Source organism: Paroedura picta, chromosome 3, assembly GCF_049243985.1.
Source record: "Paroedura picta isolate Pp20150507F chromosome 3, Ppicta_v3.0, whole genome shotgun sequence".
NCBI classification, from domain to species: Eukaryota; Metazoa; Chordata; class Lepidosauria; order Squamata; family Gekkonidae; genus Paroedura; species Paroedura picta.
This window is the reverse complement of record NC_135371.1, coordinates 67,035,608-67,060,485: the sequence shown is the minus strand read 5'-3', so window position 1 is coordinate 67,060,485 and position 24,878 is coordinate 67,035,608. Positions and strand designations below refer to the sequence as shown.

Sequence of the window (24,878 nt, the reverse complement as noted above, 5' to 3'; positions counted from 1 at the left end):
TGATCAGTGCCTGCGTAACAGCTAAGACAAATATGTCCCAACCAAGAGAGAATCTGAGAAGTATGTTTTTTTACAGCCTGACAAATATAAAAAAGTGGATGCTGTCTGTTCTACCACAAAGGTATCTAGTATCCTCTTGGCTCTTCCTCTCTTGTTATACCAAGGACACTCCTTTTCTTCTGTTATGCTATATGTATCTTACAAGCTGACCCCAAAAAGTGAACAACTAGGCAAGACAGGATTTTTGTTGTTGTTTGTATTATGTATAGCTGTTAAAAATGAAAACAAGTTTCTCAATAAGTAATCAGCTGTGGTTATGTAATACAGGATAAGGACTGACACAATTTTAGACTCTTAGCTCATGACCAAATATTTCTAGGAGTAAGCAGACCTGTTGACCATTCCAACACTGAGGAGATATTTTTGCTTCTTCCAGTGAGAAAACATCCAGCAACAAGAACTGGATTTTCAGGCGTTTTTAACTACTAGAAAGATAAAGCAATGTACTGGCAGTGGTAATGTTTTTAATAAGTACATTCCCATGTTATCAATTGTATTTTCTTACACTGGGTCATGAAAATGCTCTTCTATGTAACTAACTCTGGCTTCTTTCTCACTGTGGTGGTACTTACATCTGTCCTGTAAGCACTTCACACTGCAGGTAGGGGGTCACATGACTGAATGTTCCTTCTTACAAAAAAAAATGCACATAGAAACCAACATGTTACAGAGAAGGCCAGGCTGCCATTCCCTGACATCTATTCCATACACAGGTGGTGGTGGTGGTAGTAGTAGTAGTAGCAGTAGTAGTATGGAGGAACAGTCCCCACCTACAAACCAAAGTAATAAGCCCGGATACGCTTACCACTTCATTGAAATTTAGGTCTGCTTTTCAACTGCATGTGCTGGGCAGTCCAGCCTGTAAACTAGTCTTTTTAGTTTACCAGCATTTCAGCAAACACACTCCCCTAGACTAGACAAAGCCATCAGATCAATACATTCAGAACAAATTTTTGGATCATAATATGACATTATACAACAGTACTATATCAGCATTAGCATTAGAAAAAGGAAATATCACCAAAGCTGCCCCCCATCAACACCCAGCTCTCAGTGATGTCCATATTGTTCAGAATGAGTATGAAGAATTTGAGGTTTACTAACAAGATGAAAAAGTTTAAAGAAGGTTGCATTTAATGTTTTATTGGAACTATGTATTAATGCTGTTTTATTATATACTACTGTAAGCCGCCTCAAGATGTCTGGTGCAATAGGAGTAGCCTATAAATATAAATATAATATAAATAAAATGCCCCATTTGCTTGCTTTATCATAACTTTCCCTAAGATATACATTTATTAAAGTTTGTACAGCACATAATTAAAATATCATGCTAAAAATGACACTAGGAATTAAACAACATATTCAAAATGAAAATGAATAAAAGCAATGGCTGAAGTTGGAATCAGACTAATTTTCAATAAGAAAAAATAGGACACAAATATTTAACCATACAGGCTACTAACAGACTGAGTCTGCAATCAATCGTCCCATACAGGTCTAAATACTATTTTCCTAATATGCCATATTAAGAAGACTGTCCATCAAATTTTTGACAAAGTTTTTCCACCAACCGGCTCTTATTCCATCAATTATAAATTCTACCTAAAAGAATTTCAGCATAGGTGCTTTTTTGAGGCAACTGCATGTCTTTTAATTTATATACACAAAAAGCTACTGCTCATTGTTAGGACAGGTCATCTTTAATATTTTCTTTTTCTGTTTCCTATTACACTATTGTGTCAGAGTCACAAAATGGCTGCTAATCATTGTCCTTCAGTCTCAGACCAACTGACCAATTGGTATGAGCAAGTTTTAATTAAGTTAAATTACGAATATTGGAAGGAACTAAACAGCCAATACTAAACAAGAACAGACTGAGTTCTTTCTCTGGTCCTGAAGCTTAAGGCTTTAAAGTTCTTTCTTCTCCTTAAATTTAATTCTTTGTGCCTTGTACATCATCACAATTGCTGGAAACCTGTTTATAAAGCACAAGAGCCAACAGGCTAGACTATTTATATTTTTAAGCACACAATACCTCAATGTCACAATAAAAGAGTAAGATAAACACACGATAGATCTCTCTTGCTTGCTCCTTAAGCATGCTATTCAGCTCCCAAATATGAAAAAGCAGATACATTCCTAAAACAGCTTTATATCCCAGCCCAAATCTGTCGGCATTCATTATTCCAACATAGAATATTTTCCTTCCATCTAACTATCTAAACCCATTTTGGAATACTGTTAATTTCCTGAGTTCAGTATTCCACTTAACCAGCAGTTTCTAAGTTGTTCAGCAAGATCTCTGTTTTACCCCCAACTCATAATCCACATTAATGGCATGATTGTGTGCCTCCTAGATAACTCCTTAATTATGACTGATTTTTGAAACCTGCTCCCATTTTTATCATTGAAGGGGAAAGTATCCCACACTCCTTCCCACAGAGGGTAACACAAATCTGGCAAATGAGATCCTTCAAACCAATGGCACACAAAAGGGATATTAGCTGGTGATTTCTAAATGAGTGTGTGTATTGTGGCTGACTTAGCTGTGTTGCCTGGATCAGTACAAACAATCATAAGATTGTTTTTACAGACATGCCATATGCTATTCTCATGGAATTGCACCTTACAGCACTTGACTCAATGGAAGGTGAGTCATAAACAAGGCAGCAGGAAGTCAAACCGCTGCCAGCAAATGGACAACAATGATGCTTGTAGCGGCAATTGCGTCCACCCACACCTTCAGCCGTCCAGAGCAGTGATGACACAACACCAGTTCACACACAGAGTCCTGTGAACTCTCAGCATCGTTTGGCCTACAACTAGGACAAGGCCAATGCCCTTTGCTGAAGGGCTGGCCATACAAATACCTTGCAAAATACAAATACAAATGCCTTTCAGCAGCATACAGAAAACACGACACATGTTTGGCAGTGGTAGCCATGGCCTCAAACCAATGTTAAGGAGCGCACTGAACGATGACTGATAGCAGTCACAAAATGAACTAAAACTCTGCGGCATCTCTACTGATTGACAGATGGAATACCAAAACCCACATTTACCCTGAAGCTACACAACAGCCCACCACCCAGGCCCTAGCCACCAGCACCAAGTAAACAGGGCGAGACACCACCCAGCACAGAGCTCTTGACAGGCACAGGTAGGAACTTGCAAAAGTAAGAAACTTACTAGTAAAAAACTTATTTACAGAACCCCACCTTGCTATGATATCAATAAACAATTCAGTATTTTCTTTAAAAACCACAGGCAACAGCTGCTGGAGGAAGCACACAGGCACCCCTTGACTGCCTTAACTGGGACAACTCTACATCTTCCCTTACTCCTAAGTTTACTACTACACCGAGAAGAAGCCCCTAAGGAGGAGTGGAGAGAAAAGTGTGAAGACTCATCGTCACACAGACTTGGGGAAGGAACTCAGAACTGCCCACTCCGTGGTGCTCAAAAATCACGAAGTCCCCAAAAGGGTGAGAGAAAAGCTTTCCTTTGCCCTTCTTCAGTCATTCCGGTTACCAACGTGATTACTGGTACCACCAAAGGGCCGGCGTTCACAACCCTGACTGGGCACCTTTAGCGGTATGGCTACTCCCAAGGGGGAGAGGTGGAAGGCAGGCAGGCAGCCTGGAGGGAGAGCCGAGGATTGTTCTTCAAGGCTTGCCGGAGGAAAAGAGATCGCGGCCGAGGCCCCGAAAGCCGTTCCGAGCAAGTTTCTAAAGCCTCGAAACAGGGGGCGTCCGGCGGCCTGCCCCAAAGGGACTAAAGGAGGAGCGGGCGGCCTCCACGCAGGCATCCTGACTCACCTTCGGTCTGTGGAGCCACCTCCGGACAGCAGCAGGCAGCATGGCTCAAGAGAGGCAGGCGAGCGAGGGAACGCCGGTGGAGGACAGCGCGCTCGCCCTAGTGCTACCGGCGCTGGCTGGCTGGCTGGCCGGCCGGCCGGGCCAGTGGGCGGGGAACATCTCCTTGCCGGCCTAGGCTCCCCCCACCGGCGCTCGCTTGATTGACAAGGCGGTGTCGGGTTGCGTGCGGATTCCCCCTTCTGCTGGAGAAGAGGCAGAAGCGGCTGGCCCCTGCTAGCCTAGCCGGGCGGGAAGAGGGAGCAGGCGCGCACTTCCCGCAAGATCCCTTCGCATTCTGGAAGCAAGACGGCATCCCCCATCGCCGGCGGGCAACTGAGAGACGACTGGGTGTCCCTCCCCTCCCGTCACAGGAGCGCCGATGAGGCTTCTGCTGTGCCTTGCTTTAACAGCTGATCGCCGCTCCGACAAACATCTACGATAGTTTCATATCGTAGGTAAAAATGCGACTGGTACAGATTTTCCTATTCAGGGGCGCCATTTCGGGTAGGGGCACGATCAAATTCGGCAAGGGGCAAGGTCCCGTCCTCGCCATGGAAAGGTGTATTTGAAAGAGTCGTTATTTTAAGGTTGTTTGGTAGTTTCAGAGGGCAGCCGTGTTGGACAATTAGATCCGAGACCAACAAGATGCTTGGGGAATATGTTTCCCAGACTCAGATTGTGGCTTTTGAAAGCTTCTACTCTAAAACTCTTGTTGGTCTCTAAGGTGCTACTAGACTTAAACCTAAATGTTGTTTCCCCGTCTGTCTTTCTTCCTCATTCCCTGTCAGAAGAACGCAGGATAAACAAGGGCAGGCAGTCACAACCTATTTGTAAGGGAAAGACAGGCTCTTTTAATATGTCTACCTAGTATACCGGCTCTTTCAGTATTTAACAGCCACATACACAGAACTTGTGAATTGGCCAGAGACAAGTACACTTTAATGATCACATGAGGTCTGTAACATAAAAAAGAAGTGTTCACACAGCCCTCCCCAAATAGTAATTTCATTTCCACCATTCTAACTCCGCAGGTTGTATCTGTTGGGTTTCTGCAAAATAGGCAGAAATCCAACAGGTACCAGGAAATACAAGTGAATAAGTTATCTTACCTATTTTTACTTTTTATCCAGTCTTTCCTCAAAAATGTTCAGAGTGACATCCATAATTATACTGTAACTTTCCTCCACACAACAATCCCTGCATATGAGGGTGACTGGCCCAAGATTACTCAGGGAACTTCATGGCTGAGTAAGGATCTGAACTCTGGTCCCACCAAGCCTAGTCTCACAATCTCAAATTAGTGCACTGCTTTCTGGGAAAAAGACATGGTATCTTGCTGGACCCTTGACTCCTACACAACCATACAGTGAGAGAAAGGCTGTATGGGCAGCAGAATAATAAAATGGACTCTGAACTAAATTGTTTCCCAGTGGCAAGGTCTGCCTGACGCTTCCTATCTGCCACGGTGTTTGGAGGTGGTTGATCACAGAGGAAATGGCACTTTCTCTGGAGCTTGTGAGTACCCTCTCTCTCACTCCTGGGTTCAGGGTAGTTCCCTCACTACTCCTGAACCCCGCCTCCTCCTTGACGCCAACCTTCCCAGTTAAGTAGCCTTCCTCCCCATGTCTCCACCCCCGAATCTTTAAAGAAAGACACCGTCCTTCTGTGTTCTGCGTCCAACCCTGGACGCCTCGCCCTTGGGTTTCCCCGTGCTCTCCCCAATCGCCCACACGTGTCTGCTCCCTCTGCTCAGGGCGGCTGTTTCCCCAAAGCCTCCGGAGTCAAGCCTGGCCCTTCCGTGTGTTCCTGCTTCCCCGACGTCTCTCCTCGTCCAGCTTGCTCTCTCAGCTGCCTGTCAGTCTCCTTGGATCCAGCCGGATCGTCTTGAACCGGGGTTGGCTGACCCAACAGAGTAGGTAGACAGGATATTCCCGACACCCAGGTTAATTTTTTTTAAAGGTGCCAGAGCTCATTTTGCCTTGTAAACCTGTCACCTGATCCCAAATATGGGGACAGCAGATGTTGTCTGAAGAAATGGTATATTCTAAATGGCTTTATTTATTATTTGTTTTCTGTGTCCTGACTTCAGGACAAATTTCGGTGCAAAGACCTAACTTAACTTCAATTCAACCCTTTGAGGGTATAGCTTTTTATATAAAGGTAAAGGTATCCCCTGTGCAAGCACAGGGTCATGTCTGACCCTTGGGGTGACGCCCTCTAGCGTTTTCATGGCAGACTCAATACGGGGTGGTTTGCCAGTGCCTTCCCCAGTCATTACCGTTTACCCCCCAGCAAGCTGGGTACTCATTTTACCGACCTCGGAAGGATGGAAGGCTGAGTCAACCTTGAGCTGGCTGCTGGGATTGAATTCCTAGCCTCATGGGCAGAGTTTTCAGACTGCATGTCTGCTGCCTTACCACTCTGCACCACAAGAGGCTCTTTTTATATAGGCAAGGGCTATTGGCTGCTTCACCCACAAGAATTGGAAAGAGATCTCTTTTCCTAAAGTCAGCAGGATGAGCAGTTTGGCTTTTGCTGAGAAATGTAATTGTACTGGCTGTTTACAAGGGAATAGTTGTGTTACCCAAATTGCTGGGGAATCATGAATATAGCAAGAGGCAGGGGTAACACAGGATCTTTTACTACCAATTTTTACAGGGTCCTTTCCCTGGAAGAAACCCTTCTTAAATGAAGAAGCCAATTAAGCTTACACTCGGGATTTATTGGGGGAAATATCAGGGTACATTCAAAACACACACATAAGCAAAACCATACATACATACAAGTTCTACAGGGGGGAAAGTTACACTAAGTTCTACAGGGGGGGACAAGATACTGCACCTTTCTTGGATCCAAGCAGCCAAGACACAGGGTTGATGACATCAGGAGGTGGACAGGATGCCGGGTGTGGACAACACAACACACACACAGGGTGTGCGCAAGGCTTGATATATTGAATGGAGTTGAGAAGGAAAAAAAAGGAGAGTACTGGTAATTGGAGACTCCCTGCTAAGAGGAATGGATCGCCATGTGGCTGGGCCCGACCCCCTAACCCAAGAGGTGTGTTGCTTGCAAGGGGCGAAAATTAAAGATGTTTCAGAACGGCTGCCCAAACTCCTCAAATCTACGGATCGCTACCCATTTGTGATGGTCCATGTGGGAACGAATGACATGTCCCTGAATACCATCGCTCCTATTAAAAAAGACTATCAAGATCTGGGGAGGAAGCTCAAGCAAATGGGGGCACAAGTGGTATTCTCTTCAATCTTGCCTGTCAAGGGAAGAGGAATGCGTCGGGAGAGGAAGATAATGGAGGTGAATCACTGGCTGCGTAGTTGGTGCCGGCAGGAGAGATTTGGTTTCTGGGAGCATGGGATAGGCTTTCTTGAGGAAGGCCTACTAGCACCTGATGGACTGCACTTATCGAAACTGGGGAAGAATGTTTGGCAGGAACCTGGGGAGATTCATCAGGAGAGCTTTAAACTAAAGCCACTAGGGGAAGGAGACGATCAACATAGGGAGTGTATGGAAGGAAAACGATAGGAGGCAGCCCAACCGGCAAGGCCAGCTCATAGGGAACCAAAAGTAAAAGGATTCAGATGTCTTTATACAAACGCCCGAAGCATGGGCAATAAAAAGGAAGAGCTGGAACTTCTCATGCTGATGGAAAGGTATGATCTAGTAGGCATCACAGAAACTTGGAATGATTCTCATGACTGGAATGTAATGGTGGATGGATATGAACTGTTCAGAAAAAACAGAATAGATCAAAGAGGTGGAGGAGTGGCACTGTATGTGAGGAAAGGGCTTACCTGTCCGGAAATTCTAGTGAAGGAGAGCATATCTACAGTGGAAAGCATCTGGGTGAAAATAAGCGAGGGGAAAACAAACAGTGTGGTGGTTGGTGTCTGCTACTGACCGCCTGACCAACGAGAGGATGTGGATGCTGCACTTTGTGAGCAGTTTGGGAAAATATCCAAGCGGCAGGACCTTGTAATCATGGGTGACTTCAATTTCCCAGATGTGTGCTGGGAAACAAACTCTGCGAAGCGTCCTCAGTCATGTAACTTTCTGACCTGCCTGGCTGACAATTTCATTTATCAAATGGTAGATGAACCCACAAGAGGTTCAGCCATACATGACTTAATACTGACCAACAGGCAAGAGTTGGTGGATGAGGTGAAGGAGGTGGGGACCCTAGGGGGAAGTGACCATGTCCTCATAGAATTCCTTTTGAGATGGGGAGCCAAGGAAGCTTGTAGCCAGACGCGGATGTTGGATTTTCGTAGGGCAAACTTTAATAAACTCAAAGACATGATGAGTGTCATACCATGGACGAGAATGCTGGAAGGGAAGGGAGCATGTGAAGGGTGGGCGCTACTCAAGCAGGAGCTATTGCATGCTCAATGAATGACTATCCAAGAAAGACGAAAACACTGCAGGAGCTCTAAGAAGCCTATTTGGATGAACAGAGAACTTCAAGAGGAACTAAGAAAGAAAAGGAAAATGTTCAGGAAATGGAGGGAAGGACAGAGCTCTAAAGAAGAGTACCTACAGGTTACTAGGCACTGTAGATCAATCATAAGAAAGGCCAAAGCTGAGAGTGAGCTAAGATTGGCCAGGGAAGCCCATTGTAACAAGAAAAGATTTTTCAGTTATGTGAGGAGCAAACGTAAAGTAAAGGAGGCAATAGGCCCACTGTTGGGTGCGGATGGACAAACTCTAATGGAAGATGCAGAGAAAGCAGAAAGGCTTAGTGCCTATTTTACATCTGTTTTTTCCCACAGGTCAAAGTGTTTAGGCACATCTAGAGATGGCCATAGCCAAAGGACAGTGTCTGGGTGGCAGGTTAACATGGATAGAGAGGTTGTCGAGAGGCATTTAGCTGCTCTGGATGAGTTCAAATCCCCTGGGCCGGATGAAATGCACCCGAGAGTACTCAAAGAACTTTCCGGAGAACTTGCACAGCCCTTGTCCATCATCTTCGGAACCTCTTTAAGGACTGGAGATGTCCCGGAGGACTGGAAGAGAGCAAATGTTTTTCCGATCTTCAAAAAAGGGAGGAAGGATGACCCGGGAAACTACAGACCAGTGAGTCTGACCTCTGTTGTGGGGAAGATAATGGAGCAGATATTAAAGGGAGCGATCTGCAAACATCTGGAGGACAATTTGGTGATCCAAAGAAGTCAGCATGGATTTGTCTCCAACAGGTCCTGCCAGACCAACCTGGTTTCCTTTTTTGACCAAGTAACAGGTTTGCTGGATCGGGGAAATTTGGTTGATGTCATTTACTTGGATTTTAGTAAAGCTTTTGACAAGGTTCCCCATGATGTTCTGATGGATAAATTGAAGGACTGCAATCTGGATTTTCAGATAGTCAGGTGGATAGGGAATTGGTTAGAGAACCGCACTCAAAGAGTTGTTGTCAATGGTGTTTCATCAGACTGGGGAGAGGTGAGTAGCGGGGTACCTCAGGGCTCGGTCCGGTACTTTTTAACATATTTATTAATGATCTAGATGAGGGGGTGGAGGGACTACTCATCAAGTTTGCGGATGACACCAAATTGGGAGGACTGGCAAATACTCCAGAAGATAGAGACAGAGTTCAACGAGATCTGAACACAATGGAAAAATGGGCAAATGAGAACAAGATGCAATTTAATAAAGATAAGTGTAAAGTTCTGCATCTGGGTCAGAAAAATGAAAAGCATGCCTACTGGATGGGGGATACGCTTCTAGGTAGCACTGTGTGTGAACGAGACCTTGGGGTACTTGTGGATTGTAAACTAAACATGAGCAGGCAGTGTGATGCAGCGGTAAAAAGGCAAATGCCATTTTGGGCTGTATCAACAGATGCATCACATCAAAATCACAAGATGTCATAGTCCCATTGTATACAGCACTGGTCAGACCACACCTGGAGTACTGTGTGCAGTTCTGGAGGCCTCACTTCAAGAAGGACATAGATAAAATTGAAACTGTACAGAGGAGAGTGACGAGGATGATCTGGGGCCAAGGGACCAAGCCCTATGAAGATAGGTTGAGGGACTTGGGAATGTTCATCCTGGAGAAAAGGAGGTTGAGAGGGGACATGATAGCCCTCTTTAAGTATTTGAAAGATTGTCACTTGGAGGAGAGCAGGATGCTGTTTCTGTTGGCTGCAGAGGAGAGGACACGCAGTAATGGGTTTAAACTTCAAGTACAACGATATAGGCTAGATATCAGGAAAAAAATTTTCACAGTCAGAGTAGTTCAGCAGTGGAATAGGCTGCCTAAGGAGGTGGTGAGCTCCCCCTCACTGGCAGTCTTCAAGCAAAGGTTGGATACACACTTTTCTTGAATGCTTTAGGATGCTTAGGGCTAATCCTGCGTTGAGCAGGGGGTTGGACTAGATGGCCTCTGTGGCCCCTTCCAACTCTATGATTCTAAGGTGTCTCTGTGTGAGGCACCCTTCCATTATGGGCTACCTTTAGGGTAACAGTTGCTGTGATACTATAAACGCCAACCCTCTTCCTGTGTAGAGTGCCACTGGTTCTGTCCTGGGGGGGGGGGTCCCCACACTCAAGGAACAGGTTAAACATACAAAGCCATTCCACACAATCGGAAAGATACTGTGATTAGCAATGTATGGTCCAACACTTTTTTGGGGGGAGCGTCTTACTGTCATTTCACACTTGGGTCCATTCCATACGACTTCAATGTTGCAAAAGGCTTTTTGCAAAAAAAAAAAAAAAAAAAACACCTTGATGAGGACTTATTGGTGTTTCGGGTGCAAATCCTCACTTATTCACAACCTTCTCCGCATCTCGCAGAACTTGCCAGCCCTCCCCCACCCCAATAAAGGATGAGCACTTATGCGTTGTTCGTTGCTGTGATATCAAATGGGCTTTGCCTCTGTGGTTTTAATTACATTGCCGGTTACTCAGGTCGCCCCCTGTTGTGGCGTGCGTGCAACTCCAAAGCTCATTCTTCATTGGCCCACTACTTTGATACAAGTTTTGAAAGAGATGGGAGTAGCGATCCCCAACCTGTGGGCTGCGGACCACATGTGGTCCTTTGACTAATTGGAGGTGGGCCCCGAAGGACGCCTTCTCCCCCCCCCCGGCCCTTTACTTCATCCCCCCCCCAGCCCTTTACTTCATTGTTGTGGTGTGTCTGTATCTTATTTTGAAGGGATGTTTAAACATTACCATAGCGATCAGAGAGCGCTAGGGCAGTGGTTGAGAGTAGAGGAGTAAACTACCTCCCCCCCCCAGTGAGTGGTCCCCGGTGATAAAAAGGTTGGGGACCACTGGGTGGGAGGATTGCCCATGAGTTGCTCAACCGTCAAAACCTCATTTGCCAAAATGCCAGCTGCGAGAAAGGGTGCATTTTGGCAATGAACAGAGGTGGAGGCCCTGCTTGAATTGATCCGCACTCCCAAGGTTGATGTCCAGCATCCATGTAATGACTAGAATGTTTTACATGGTTCTGACAAGGAAAATGGAGGGGAACTGATACAGCTGCACCTGGGAGCAGGTGCAGACAAAATTCCACAACCAGATGATGTCCATCTGGGAGGCATCTGGAAGACCACCTCTGGACCAGCAGAGACATATGTGCTGCAACCTTTGGATTTTTCCTGTCAATGCAGTCTTTGAAAGAAGCATTTATGATTCCCCACTGCATTAAACAAGATGCCCTAAGAATCATGGAACTAAGAGTGGCATTCCCACCCATAGATTGCTTGCTTGTGCTCTGTGACTGCTTTAATTGGATCAAACCATTTTTTTTCAAGCCCCCCAAAACACCTTAGGGGACCACATACCTTTGAGAGCAAAACAGTTCCTAAACATGCCACCTTGGTACGTGTCTCCCATGTTACGTAGGCATCTTAAGTTGAATTAATGGCCATTGCACAAATGCTATGCTTATTAATGGAACAGCCAATAACCCAAACTGAATACTTTCCCCCTCTTCCCCTCCCCCCTCCCCCAGCCACATTAGCTCTTGCAGCCATGGTGGAGCCATCCGGCCAGGCCGGAAAGGGAGGACCATTGACCTCTGGTACTGAAGGACTCTCAACATTCAGCACAGCCAGAGGTGCGCAGTTGGCTTTTTACAAATCCATATAAAATAAAAGATAATCAAGCAGGGCAAACCAACACACAGTAAAGGTTTATTTTGACATTAATATTTTTCATTTTACCAACAGGAGAAACCCCAGAGGCACTACTGGAGCGCCGCATCAAAGCAGGTGTCCACCCTGAAGAGGACAAACCAGGGCCTCATCACGTGGGGGGGGGGAATTGGCGGGGGTGGGGGTGTCAGAAGACATGAGAGACTTATAACGGAATAAGGGGAGAAACTAAAACAGATCTTGGGGGAGAGGGAGGGGATGCCAGAGAGGGTGTTGAGGGTTGTTAGGGGGTATTTTAATGTTAAATGTTAATGGTTGTTGTTTGATGTTGATGGGGGGGTTGTTGGGAATTTACAGGGCACATTATATTTGTTTCAGTAAACCACACTTTGAAATTTAATCTTGTGTCCTGGCCTTTCTTATTTACTCATCTGACAGGCTAGAATCCCCACCACGCAAGTGGAGCACACACGCACACCCCTTCATGATAGTCACCTGGCACAAAATAATTAATGGTTAGGCTGCAACGGTGAATTACAGATACATTGCAAAGCTGAAACACCAAGAACGAACATAGATCCTGACTGTGATGTTTTAACATGTTTTCACATGTGATGCTGCCTTTAATCCAAAAGAACCTCTAAGATGGTGTGTAGGCCTGCCTGGGCTTCAATATACATCTTCCTTTTGGTCTTCTCCCTTCAAGCCTTGCCCTGCCACTTCCATGTATGCAAGGAATACGCGGAGTGCTGGTAATGGGAGTCATCTCTAAGGCAGGTGGGGGGGGAGGCTGTAATTGTGTTCCCCCTTCCCTCTACTACCATGACAAGCCTCTCCACAAGACCTCCTATCCTGTTTTTTGAGTCTTCTGTCTTCTCCAAAATTGTGTTTCCAGCTTGCATGTTAATCATGAAAGCCTCGCTCTCCCAAGATGAGATCGCCTCTAGCCTGTCCATGTGTTCTCCCTGGACACAAAGCACTGCTGTAGGTCTTCCTCCTCCTGCTCTAGGAGCCTTTGCCCAAGGCTGGTCAGGAGCCCAACCCTCCTCTGTCTTCTTCTTTACCTCATGAGCCGCTCCTCCGCTGACTGTGCTCCTTTAGGCAATTCTGGCAGGCTTGGCAATGGCAGCGGCCACCCTGTTCTCCTGTCTTCCTCCTCCTTCTGCTCCAGAAAAGATAAGGAAGAACAGGCCTCATTTATGGGGTTTGGTGGAATTTTCAAGAAGCAAGCTTTGTCTTCTCACCACCTTTTCTTCCACTTGAACCGGCAAAATCAACTTCTGTGGGTCAGCGGCATGCACTTGTTGGCTTCTTGGCACAGAGTCTATGACAAGAGAAGCAGTTAAAAGAGGGCTGTCATGTTGGTGTAATTTGGAACAATATAAACGAGTACATTTCCATATTGTCAACCCAGCAAGATGATTCCCAAGAAACAGCAGTCTATAAAGATAATGCCTACCATACTGCAACAGGTGTCATGTTTGTCTTCATCACTAATGTTGCTGTGCGGGTCCCTCTAAGCACTTCAATGGAGAAACAAACTGCACACCAAACAAGCACTGTAATCACAAGCATCACAGCCCCCAACCACACAGATAAACAGACCTCCAATGTCTGTGGGAGAGGAATCCCTATCCTGAGTTTCTAGTTCCTCCTGTGTGTGTTGGGTTGAACCTTGCCTAGACCCATCTGAACATTGTGTGTCTGCAAAAGAAAAAAAGAATCCAACCCGTAGCATCCAAGCAAATTACGAAACCTGAGCCTCCGGGGAGGGCGGTATAGAAGTATGATAAATAAATAAATAAAGAAAAGATAGGTTAACATAGAAAACAACCAGTGGAACATTATCATCCACACATTACACACAAGCCAAAATCAACCCTCCCCCACCCTCAGGAGCAATGAATAACTGTTGATGCGCCCCACATATGTCAGAAAATGCAAACCCCAGCCGTCTTCAGCCATGCTTACTTGGAACAAGGGGTGTTGGGCATTGTGTGGGCTCCTCATCCCAGTCCACAACTGGGCAAATGTATTGGGTGATCCCCTCTTGGACTGGCTACAGACATTGTTGAGCGCATCCCGCCGAAGTCCCCTCTCCTGGGAAATCTTCCTGGCTCCCAATGCTAGGCTCTTTATGAGTTTCATGCTCCTTCCAACCTTTGCTGGCCGCCCTGCACCCCTCTTTTCCCCATAAATCTCTCTCTGCTGCTTGAAATATGGCCAACTCAGAGGTTCCACACTGAACTGACGGTTGTGCTTGACACATCTGAAATATTCCACCCACATTGTTTTTTAGAGCAACACTCCAGTCCTGTCGAGTCATGGCCAAGAACACACGTCTGCATGGCGACCTCCTCAAAGATCTTCTGGTTTCAATGAGAGGAGTTTAAAGCTTCCTGGACCCTCACCTTTGCGAAGATTGATAGTAGGTCACAAATCTCCGCATCCCTCCATGATCATCCCTGCCGGTGCTCTGGAAGCTGGACACTGGAGACGAAGAGGCCATCTATGATTAAAAGGCCATCTCGAGCATGCAAGGGAAGGGATAAGATGGTCGGCCAGGAATTGCAATTTTTTCCTGCTGCTCAAAGGCACAGGTGATAAAAAGCTACTGATTGGCTTAGAGGAACAGCTGACCACAACAAATGGTGTTATTTACTAGACCCAGGCATTATCTTTGACAGCATAGAGTACGTAAGCTGCCATTAGGGTTGATGACGTAAACACGAATAATTGTTGGTCCCCAAATAATAAAGTTAAAATACGGGAAACGAATAGCACACCCCTAAGTAGGCAAAAAATCAAATAATCAAACCCTGTCAATCGTGGTACCTGCATTGTCAATTAGGCATAAGAATGTAAGCAACACATTTAATGCAAGTTAAATTTTCTCATCATTTGCTGTCTCCGCAATTACTTTTGATTGGCGAACATCCGCCTAATCATTGCTTCTCAAATTTATATTAAAAGAGAAAACAGTGATTCAAAATCAGAATACATGGATTTATATTCACCCATCCCATGTTGCCCGGAATACTGTGGTCCATTCCGCACGACTTCAATGTTGCAAAAGGCTTGCAAATTGTAAACGCTACTAATTTGCAGTTATGCACGACGTCGCACACAATCTGCCACACTCTTGAAACACTCCCAAAATAAGCAATTCGTTGTAGCGCTTAAAGGGGAATCCAGAAAAGTGGATTCACCCTCCGAAAAGCACTACACTCTTGCAAACAATCTGCAACAGTAGCAAAAAATACCTGTGCATTCCCATTGTTGCAGTTCCAGCCAAGTCCCTCCCCCTGGCTCTCTCCTCCGAACCTCTGGCGAAGCGATCGCCATTTTTTTTTCTCGGAGCGAGCAGAAAGCAACGAACCGGTGAGCCTTCATTCACCCAGCAAGGCTTCTCCGGCTACAGTCCGTCCACAGAAGTGCTTTAAAGCTCCCCTACAACACATCCCCGTTTGCAAGTTCCCTATTTTCGGCCGAAAATCGCGCCCGTGCACAGGGGGGATTTTTTTTTCACTCAGGGGAGCATGGTAACAATGACTCACCAGCTCACGCGCCAGCTAGATGGGTCTCTACGTTAGGAGGAATCAAGGCATATTCGTTGCAACGTGTGTTTTTCCTTTTTTTTAAAAAAACCTGTTCTTAAAAGGAAAGGGGCTTTTTGGGAACATGATAACAGCCGCCCATTGGCTGTTCATTTGATTGACAGCCAGGGGCGGGACAAAGCACAGAAAAAATCGCTTCCTGGACGGAAACCTGTGGGAAACTATTGAAACGCTACTGGATTTCACTACAAAGGCAGGTATGCATAACGCCGAGATAGCACTATTAAAAATAGTGTTTCCGCTTTCAGGGACCAATTGGCAAAATTGGTCCTTGTGCGGAGTGGGCCTGTAAATTGGCAAGAGATTTTAATCGTTCACATTGGGTTAAATTACTAATGTGGGGAGCCTAGCAAGTATTGATGGCTCTGAGTCATTCACCATTAAAAAAAAAAAACTCCCTGCCCCCATAAATAATGCGGGCAGGAATGAAGGCGGGACATCTCCTTGCGTGACAAATACTGCCATCACCTCCTAACTTACCCCTCATAGATGCTTGTGGTACCTGGCGGGATTTCGAAGGGGGTAATCCACTTTTTGTGATTACATAGCTCTCACTAAAAAAATGGGAGAGTTAGCGAGATCATCGCTGCAACAAGGTGGAAGGCTAACGGTGTGGTTTAAAATAGCAAAATAAAAGCGTCAAAATGAATGAACTGGGAGGGGTGGGCCCTAGTGAAGAGACAAATATAGAATAGTACAGATGCACTGGGAAACCAATATGGCAAGAATTAAAGCAGGGGTAGTCAAACTGCGGCCCTCCAGATGTCCATGGACTACAATTCCCATGAGCCCCTGGCAGCAAACGCTGGCAAGGGCTCATGGGAATTGTAGTCCATGGACATCTGGAGGGCCGCAGTTTAACTACCCCTGAATTAAAGAATAACTGAAACTGAAGAGAGATGACTCTATATAAGTCCAATTTGGATATTTTTTATTGCCATATTGGTTTCCCAGCACGTCTGTACTATTCTATATTTGTCTCTTCACTGGAACCCACCCATCCCAGTTCATTCATTTTTGCTTCTGCATATTTGGGTAATGGCTCAATTGTCTGATACTTTTGTTTATACTGATACTGATAAAGAACGTATTTTTGCTAAATTAGCACCATTTGATTTATCTCTGAACTAGATTTAAACTCCATTTCACATGCAAATGAAATGGGCGCTAGATGGCCTGGGAGAAGGCCTACCCCTCACCCGTGGCTCTCTGGAGCCTTCTCCCCACCCGTGGCTCTCTGGTAGAAGGCTGCCCGGCCCACCCCGCACGCGAGGCTCACTGCAGCCTTCTCCCGGCCTGCGGAGTGGCCTCGCCGTGTCGGAGACGCGGCGAAGGCGCTCCGCCGGCCGGGAGAAGGCAGCCCGGCCCACCCCCCACCCGAGGCTCTCTGCAGCCTTCTCCCGGCCTGCGGAGCGGCCTTGCCGCGTCGGAGACGCGGCGAGGGCACTCCGCCAGCCGGGAGAAAGCAGCCCGGCCCACCACTCACCCGTGGCTGTCTGGAGCAGCCAGGCAGATTCCCTGGGCGGGTGAAGCAGACAATGGGGAGCCACGCGATTGGCTGCTTGGGGCGGGATGGACACTCAGAGGGGCCAATCAGGAGCCGCTTTGCGGCTCCTGATTGGCCCCTCCGAGTTTTTATCCCAGACAGCGCCCGCCCTAACTCCTCCCACACTGCCCTTACTGCTTTATTCAGTCCGTGGGGCTGTTTAAAGATGTCATGAATGCAGATTCGAGTAGCCTAGAAACTATGTAAAAGAAATGTGTTAGATGGCCACTCCATGCAGTGTGGCTAACCGAATAAAAAATAATAAGAGTCCCTAGAGGGCTGAGATTTCCCAAAGCACCTACTTTATTTAGGGAGCGTGAGGACTTTAAAGCTAAGTGGCTAGCTATTTTGAATAAGTGTTCAAATGACCTCATGCTCTTAATTATGGAAAAATCGTTGAGCAAAATGTCCATTTTAGATAGTAACATAGAAAAATGTGTAGAAAAGTTCAAGCATGATTTATCTACGGATGACTTTGACTCTAAGCTCTTATCTTTGGAGCAAAAAGTTAAATCCTTTTCACAAGAGGTTACAGAATATAAACAAAACAAGTTCAATAGAGACCAAAGTGAGTGAGCTAAGATTGGCCAGGGAAGCCCATTGTAACAAGAAAAGATTTTTCAGTTATGTGAGGAGCAAACGTAAAGTAAAGGAGGCAATAGGCCCACTGTTGGGTGCGGATGGACAAACTCTAACGAAAGATGCAGAGAAAGCAGAAAGGCTAGTGCCTATTTTACATCTGTTTTTTCCCACAGGTCAAAGTGTTTAGGCACATCTAGAGATGGCTGTAGCCAAAGGATAGTGTCTGGGTGGCAGGTTAACATGGATAGAGAGGTTGTCGAGAGGCATTTAGCTGCACTGGATGAGTTCAAATCCCCTGGTCCGGATGAAATGCACCCGAGAGTACTCAAAGAACTTTCCAGAGAACTTGCACAGCCCTTGTCCATCATCTTCGGAACCTCTTTAAGGACTAGAGATGTCCCGGAGGACTGGAAAAGAGCAAACGTTATTCCAATCTTCAAAAAAGGGAGGAAGGATGACCCGGGAAACTACAGACCAGTGAGTCTGACCTCTGTTGTGGGGAAGATAATGGAGCAAATATTAAAGGGAGCGATCTGCAAACATCTGGAGGACAATTTGGTGATCCAAGGAAGTCAACATGGATTTGTCTCCAACAGGTCCTGCCAGACCAACCTAGTTTCCTTTTTTGACCAAGTAACAGGTTTGCTGGATCGGGGAAATTTGGTTGATGTCATTTACTTGGATTTCAGTAAAGCTTTTGACAAGGTTCCCCGTGATGTTCTGATGGATAAGTTGAAGGATCGCAATCTGGATTTTCAGATAGTTAGGTGGATAGGGAATTGGTTAGAGAACCGCACTCAAAGAGTTGTTGTCAATGGTGTTTCAACAGACTGGAGAGAGGTGAGTAGCGGGGTACCTCAGGGCTCGGTGCTCGGCCCGGTACTTTTTAACATATTTATTAATGATCTAGATGAGGGGGTGGAGGGACTACTCATCAAGTTTGCAGATGACACCAAATTGGGAGGACTGGCAAATACTCCAGAAGATAGAGACAGAGTTCAACGAGATCTGAACACAATGGGAAAATGGGCAAATGAGAACAAGATGCAATTTAATAAAGATAAGTGTAAAGTTCTGCATCTGGGTCAGAAAAATGAAAAGCATGCCTACTGGATAGGGGATAGGCTTCTAGGTAGCACTGTGTGTGAACGAGACCTTGGGGTACTTGTGGATTGTAAACTAAACATGAGCAGGCAGTGTGATGCAGCGGTAAAAAAGGCAAATGCCATTTTGGGCTGTATCAACAGGGGCATCACATCAAAATCACAAGATGTCATAGTCCCATTGTATACGGCACTGGTCAGACCACACCTGGAGTACTGTGTGCAGTTCTGGAGGCCTCACTTCAAGAAGGACGTAGATAAAATTGAAAGGGTACAGAGGAGAGCGACGAAGATGATCTGGGGCCAAGGTACCAAGCCCTATGAAGATAGGTTGAGGGACTTGGGAATGTTCAGCCTTGAGAAAAGGAGGTTGAGAGGGGACATGATAGCCCTCTAAGTATTTGAAAGGTTGTCACTTGGAGGAGGGCAGGATGCTGTTTCTGCTGGCTGCAGAGGAGAGGACACGCAGTAATGGGTTTAAACTTCAAGTGCAATGATATAGGCTAGATATCAGGAAAAAAATTTTTCACAGTCAGAGTAGTTCAGCAGTGGAATAGGCTGCCTAAGGAGGTGGTGAGCTCCCCCTCACTGGAAGTCTTCAAGCAAAGGTTGGATACACACTTTTCCTGGATGCTTTAGGATGCTTAGGGCTAATCCTGCGTTGAGCAGGGGGTTGGACTAGATGGCCTGTATGGCCCCTTCCATGAGCCTCTTGTGGCGCAGAGTGGTAAGGCAGCCGTCTGAAAGCTTTGCCCATGAGGCTGGGAGTTCGATCCCAGCAGCCCGCTCAAGGTTGACTCAGCCTTCCATCCTTCTGAGGTCGGTAAAATGAGTACCCAGCTTGCTGCTGGGGGGTAAAACGGTAATGACTGGGGAAGGCACTGGCAAACCACCCCGTATTGAGTCTGCCATGAAAACGCTAGAGGGCGTCACCCCAAGGGTCAGACATGACTCGGTGCTTGCACAGGGGATACCTTTACCTTTACCTTTACTATGGCCCCTTCCAACTCTATGATTCTATGATTCAAAGAGACTATGAAAACTCAAACGTTTATTTCTGGCTATCTGAATCAGGTATAAGTAAAATAATTTTTAAAAAGGGTCACATGGCAGGATCAACAGTCTAGTATCTCTGATATAGACTCATTAGGTGATTCTTCCTCTGCAGAGGAGAATTCTTTCAAAAGACCAATAACTAGGCAGTTTAAACAGCAAAAGAAAAAAAATGCATCACAGGTTTTTCCCCAAGGCCAGAGAAGAGGCAGAAAACAAACCTAGTAGTTAATCTCTCCTCCAAACAGTTTAGTGAGGAGGCAATATTAGCTCTACAATGAGGTTTCTCCTTTGTACCTACTCCACAATATGATTCCTTTAACACTAGAGTAGAATTTTACAAATTATTTCGTTTAGTTAAACTTAAGGCCTTCTTTAAGGACTATGTCACAACTTACTCAGCTCCTTTTTGTTCTCATTCCACTTTCATTTCCCTTGGGGAATTCCCTGAAGTCAATTACTTTCAGAGACTAGTATTTAAAGATATAACAGCAGCAGAACACAATCTCCCCAAAGTACATCAGAATATTAGCATTAGGGAAAGACAATACAATCCTTTAAAGCTGACACCGATATTATTGTGAAACCTGCAGATAAAGGGGGCGCTATTGTGATTCTTTTAGAAGATCAGAAGATTATAGAGCAGAAGCTCTGCAGCAACTTGGCAACAGGCAAGCCTATAAGAAACTTTCTTCTGATCCTACTTTGAAGGTTAGCAATTTCATTAAGAACATAATAAATGAGGCTCCTGCTTTGTCTCTTATTTCAGAACCTACAGCTGAATTTCTTACAGTTAAATCTCCTAGGACTCTAGTGTTTTATACACTTCCCAAGATTCATAAAGGAATTCTTCCTCCTCCAGGGAGGCCTATAGTAAGTTCTTCTGGCTCACTTTTAGAGCCTCTATCCAAATTTTTGGATTATTATTTGTCTCCTTTTGTCCCCAAGGTAGCCACATTCATTAAAGATACCAGACACTTTATTTCTATAGTTGAGAATCTTCAGGTTGATTCAACACACCAGTTGGCAACACTGGATGTGAAATCTTTATATACTTCCATTCCGCTAAATGAGGCAAGAACAATTGTACAAGACCTTCTAAACACTCAGGAAGAATTAGATCCTCCCACACACTTGCTCATGGATCTTCTTGATGTTATTTTTGATTTCAATTTCTTTAGGTTTGAGGACCAGTTCTTTTTACAAATTAATGGAGTAGTATGGGTAGCACAGTGGCTCCCACTGTAACCATTCTATATATGGCACACTTTGAAAAGAGTATCTTTCTGAATGCTGATAGTAATCCCTACTACTCCAATATAATCTTTATGGGGCGCTTTATTGATGACACCTTTCTTGTGCTTAATGATCAGGCTTGTATTTCTGGTTTTTTTTGAATGGAAGAACAGCTTACATCCTTCTATCAAATTTGAGGGAACATATAGTAATATTAGTGTTTCCTTTTTGGACACGTTAGTCTCTTTCAATAATATAGGTGGACTACAGGTATCTTTGGTTAGAAAACCTACAGATTATAACTCCTTGCTCTCTTACCAATCCTATCATCCCCAGCACATCAAGAACCTTCCATTTGGTCAATTTTTAAGATGCACAAGGAATAGTTCCTCAATAATAGAATTTATGTCAGCTGCAAACACCTTAAAAAGAGATCTTAATGATCGTGGCTATCCAGATAAGGTCATTCAAAAATATTTTCAAAGAGCTCTTTCTACTTCTAAGGTAAAGGTATCCCCTGTGCAAGCTCCGAGTCATGTCTGATCCTTGGGGTGACGCCCTCCAGCGTTTTCATGGCAGACTCAATACGGGGTGGTTTGCCATTGCCTTCCCCAGTCATTACCGTTTTACCCCCCAGCAAGCTGGGTACTCATTTTACCAACCTCGGAAGGATGGAAGGCTGAGTCAACCTTGAGCCGGCTGCTGGGATCGAACTCCCAGCCTCATGGGCAAAGCTTTCAGACGGCTGCCTTACCACTCTGCGCCACAAGAGGCTCAATTTCTACTCCTAGGGACTCTATTTAGAGACAAATCACCTAACAATGAAAATAGACTTACCTGTGTTCTGGAATATTCACCTTTAGCCTATACTATTAAGAATATTATCTCTAAATATTGGAATGTTGTCAGTGATTTGACTGGCATTAAATCACCACCTAGAGTTGCCTTCAAGTGAACAAAAATATTAAAGACTTACTAGTCAGAACAGACCATTACACAGTTACACCATTACACCTTTGGCAAATGGGATTATTTTACGACCATTACACAGTTGTAAAATAATCCCATTTGCCAAAGGGACATTTTAAATGTGGTTCTTGTTCCTTCTGTAATAGTTTGATTGAAGGCTCTGAGTTCCACCTTTCTACCTACAATATTACTCTTAAACATAATAGTTTTTCCAACTGTGCCAGTACTCATGTATTATATTTCATTTTATGTCCTTGTTACTTAATTTACATTGGTAAAAATACTAGAACCATAAGAACACGCTTAAAGGTAAAGGTAAAGGTATCCTCCGTGCAAGCACCTTGAGCCGGCTGCTTTGATCAAACTCCCAGCCTCATGGGCAGAGCTTCAGACTGCATGTCTGCTGCCTTACCACTCTGTGCCACAAGAGGCTCAAGATAACGCTTAAGCAAACATAAATCCCGATTTAAAAATGGTGTCCTTTCTGCCCTTATTGTGGAACATTGCATAACTAAAAATCATAAATGGAAACAATTACATTGTTATGTTTTTTAAAAATTTGAAAAAGAATGCTTTAAGAAACTAGACAATAAATTAGAACAAGAAGAAACTCGTGCCATATTTAAAATTGGAACATTAGAACCTAAAGGACTGAACAATTTGTTAGACTTTCATTGTTTCTATAATCACTACAATTATTTGGCTCAAGATTCTGTAGTATCTCAGCTGTTGATAATTAGAGAGGGTATTTAGCATTCTCCTCTCCCTGATTCAGGTGCGTCTGAAACGCCACAAGCTAAGTTTAGCTATTGTATGACCTTGTAAGTCTCTGTTTCATCTCCTTTTCTTTATAAGTTTAATGCTATAGAATAATAATATTAACTTGTTATATTGTTAACAAAAGAGCCTCTTGTGGCGCAGAGTGGTAAGGCAGCTGTCTGAAAGCTTTGCCCATGAGGCTGGGAGTTCAATCCCAGCAGCTGGCTCAAGGTTGACTCAGCCTTCCATCCTTCCGAGGTCGGTAAAATGAGTACCCAGCTTGCTGGGGGGTAAACGGTAATGACTGGGGAAGGCACTGGCAAACCACCCCGTATTGAGTCTGCCATGAAAACGCTGGAGGGCGTCACCCCAAGAGTCAGACATGACTCGGTGCTTGCACAGGGGATACCTTTACCTTTACTATTATTTACAATCAGTTTAAACTCCTTTACTCCTGTTTTCATAATAATTTGAATATTGTATTTCTATTTTAGATACTCTGTCAAGAGATTTCTTAATAAGTTGAAGTTGGTCCTTCAATATAAAGTATGTATTCATGACCATTGCTTGTTAATTTGCTAATATCAATGTGGAACAACTACTAATTTTACTTTTGTATTTTTCAAGAACCGTCCCTTGAAAAAGCTGTAGGCGAAACGTGTCAGGACTTGTATGAAATAAGAATTAAAGAATAACTGAAACTGAAGAGAGACGACTCTATAAGTCCAATTTGGATATTTTTATTGCCATATTGGTTTCCCAGTGCATCTGTACTATTCTAAAAATAAAAGCGTCAGCATCAGGTAAGGATTGCGCTGGATTTTTCTTCTGCGGAATGGTTCACAGTGTTGATAACATAGCACAAGTAGTAAAATTTCTGGTACCATTAATATGCTGCTTTTTACTCACCAAGGATTAGAGCTTTCCACATAGGTCTCCACATAATAGGATTTCCTGAACTTCCCCTGCCTCAGTCTACTCCTTTGCCCACTTCCCCACCCACCTAGTACTGAGGGCTTTTCAGTCAGCAATTTATATATCACTACAATGGTCTACCAGGTTTTCTGAAATTCTCGATTATTTTCTTATGTAAGTAAATCTCTAGTCCTTGCGGGAGAGAGAAAATATTGTCAATGTGGGCCAGATGGGAGCTGGTTTGAGCACATTCATAGGAAAGACAGCGAAACTCCCAAGAGGAATACAGAAGCATCACACTGCTGTGGCGAAGTGGGAAGAAACCCACTTCACAGAACCTCCAAACCTGACAAACAATCTATGTGTAAATGGCCTGGAGGTGAAAATTTTAGCCATAATAAGACTACATTCATAGAACTACAGAGTAAACGTATTAAGTACTAAGGAGAAAATCTCAGTGCATTAGGCACCAGCTGGAGAAAAGTTACTAAGAGATAAGGCTGGCTGTAAATATGTACCTTCTATACATATCCATTTCACTTATTAACCTGCAGCATTAATTAGAGCGGGTGGGGGGGAGGAGAACAGAGCTCAGGATTCAGTCAAAATTGAGAGCCTTTGCCAGCCATGCTCATTGTTCCTTATAGGTAGTTCATAATTATTTAAAATAGTTTAAGAAAATATTCTGACCTGGAGCCAGACATCCTGGAAGGTGAAGTCAAATGGGCCTTAGGAAGTCTGAGCAACAATAAAGCTAGTGGTAGTGACAGCATTCCAATTGAACTATTCAAAATCTTAAAGGACGATGCAGTAAAAGTGCTACACTCAATATGCCAGCAAATTTGGAAAACTCAACAATGGCCACAGGATTGGAAAAGGTCAGTTTACATTCCAATCCCAAAGAAGGGCAATGCCAAAGAATGTTCAAACTACCGCACCATTGCACTAATTTCTCATGCTAGCAAAGTTATGCTCAAAATCCTACAAGCTAGGCTCCAGCAATATGTGGACCGAGAACTTCCAGAAGTACAGGCAGGATTTCGAAGAGGCAGAGGAACT

General features: G+C 44.7%; 1 protein-coding gene and 2 long non-coding RNA genes across 4 annotated transcripts in view; 1 reads left to right on the top strand and 2 right to left on the bottom strand.

The window, feature by feature from the left end:
- The window catches only part of LOC143832209 (lateral signaling target protein 2 homolog), a 48,785-nt gene extending 44,732 nt beyond the window's left edge, over positions 1–4,053 (bottom strand). The window contains exon 1 of the mRNA XM_077326238.1: positions 3,882–4,053. Within this exon, the coding sequence (XP_077182353.1) occupies positions 3,882–3,923 (42 nt within the window). The 5' untranslated portion in view covers positions 3,924–4,053. The remainder of the gene's footprint in view (positions 1–3,881) is intronic.
- Positions 4,054–4,192: 139 nt separating this feature from the next.
- Positions 4,193–12,186, top strand: LOC143832211 (uncharacterized). The gene is made up of 3 exons (XR_013229135.1): positions 4,193–4,375; positions 11,898–12,002; positions 12,115–12,186. It is a non-coding gene; the product is annotated as an uncharacterized LOC143832211 (long non-coding RNA).
- Positions 12,039–24,878, bottom strand: part of LOC143832210 (uncharacterized) — a 39,125-nt gene continuing 26,285 nt past the window's right edge. Inside the window, exons 1-3 of one of the 2 annotated variants that reach the window (XR_013229133.1) lie at positions 20,339–20,455; positions 14,451–14,529; positions 12,039–13,363 (exon numbers count right to left, since the gene is read on the bottom strand). This is a non-coding gene — a long non-coding RNA (uncharacterized LOC143832210). Of the gene's footprint in view, positions 13,364–14,450; positions 14,530–20,338; positions 20,456–24,878 lie in introns of those variants that run through there. The other variant, XR_013229134.1, reaches the window with a different exon arrangement.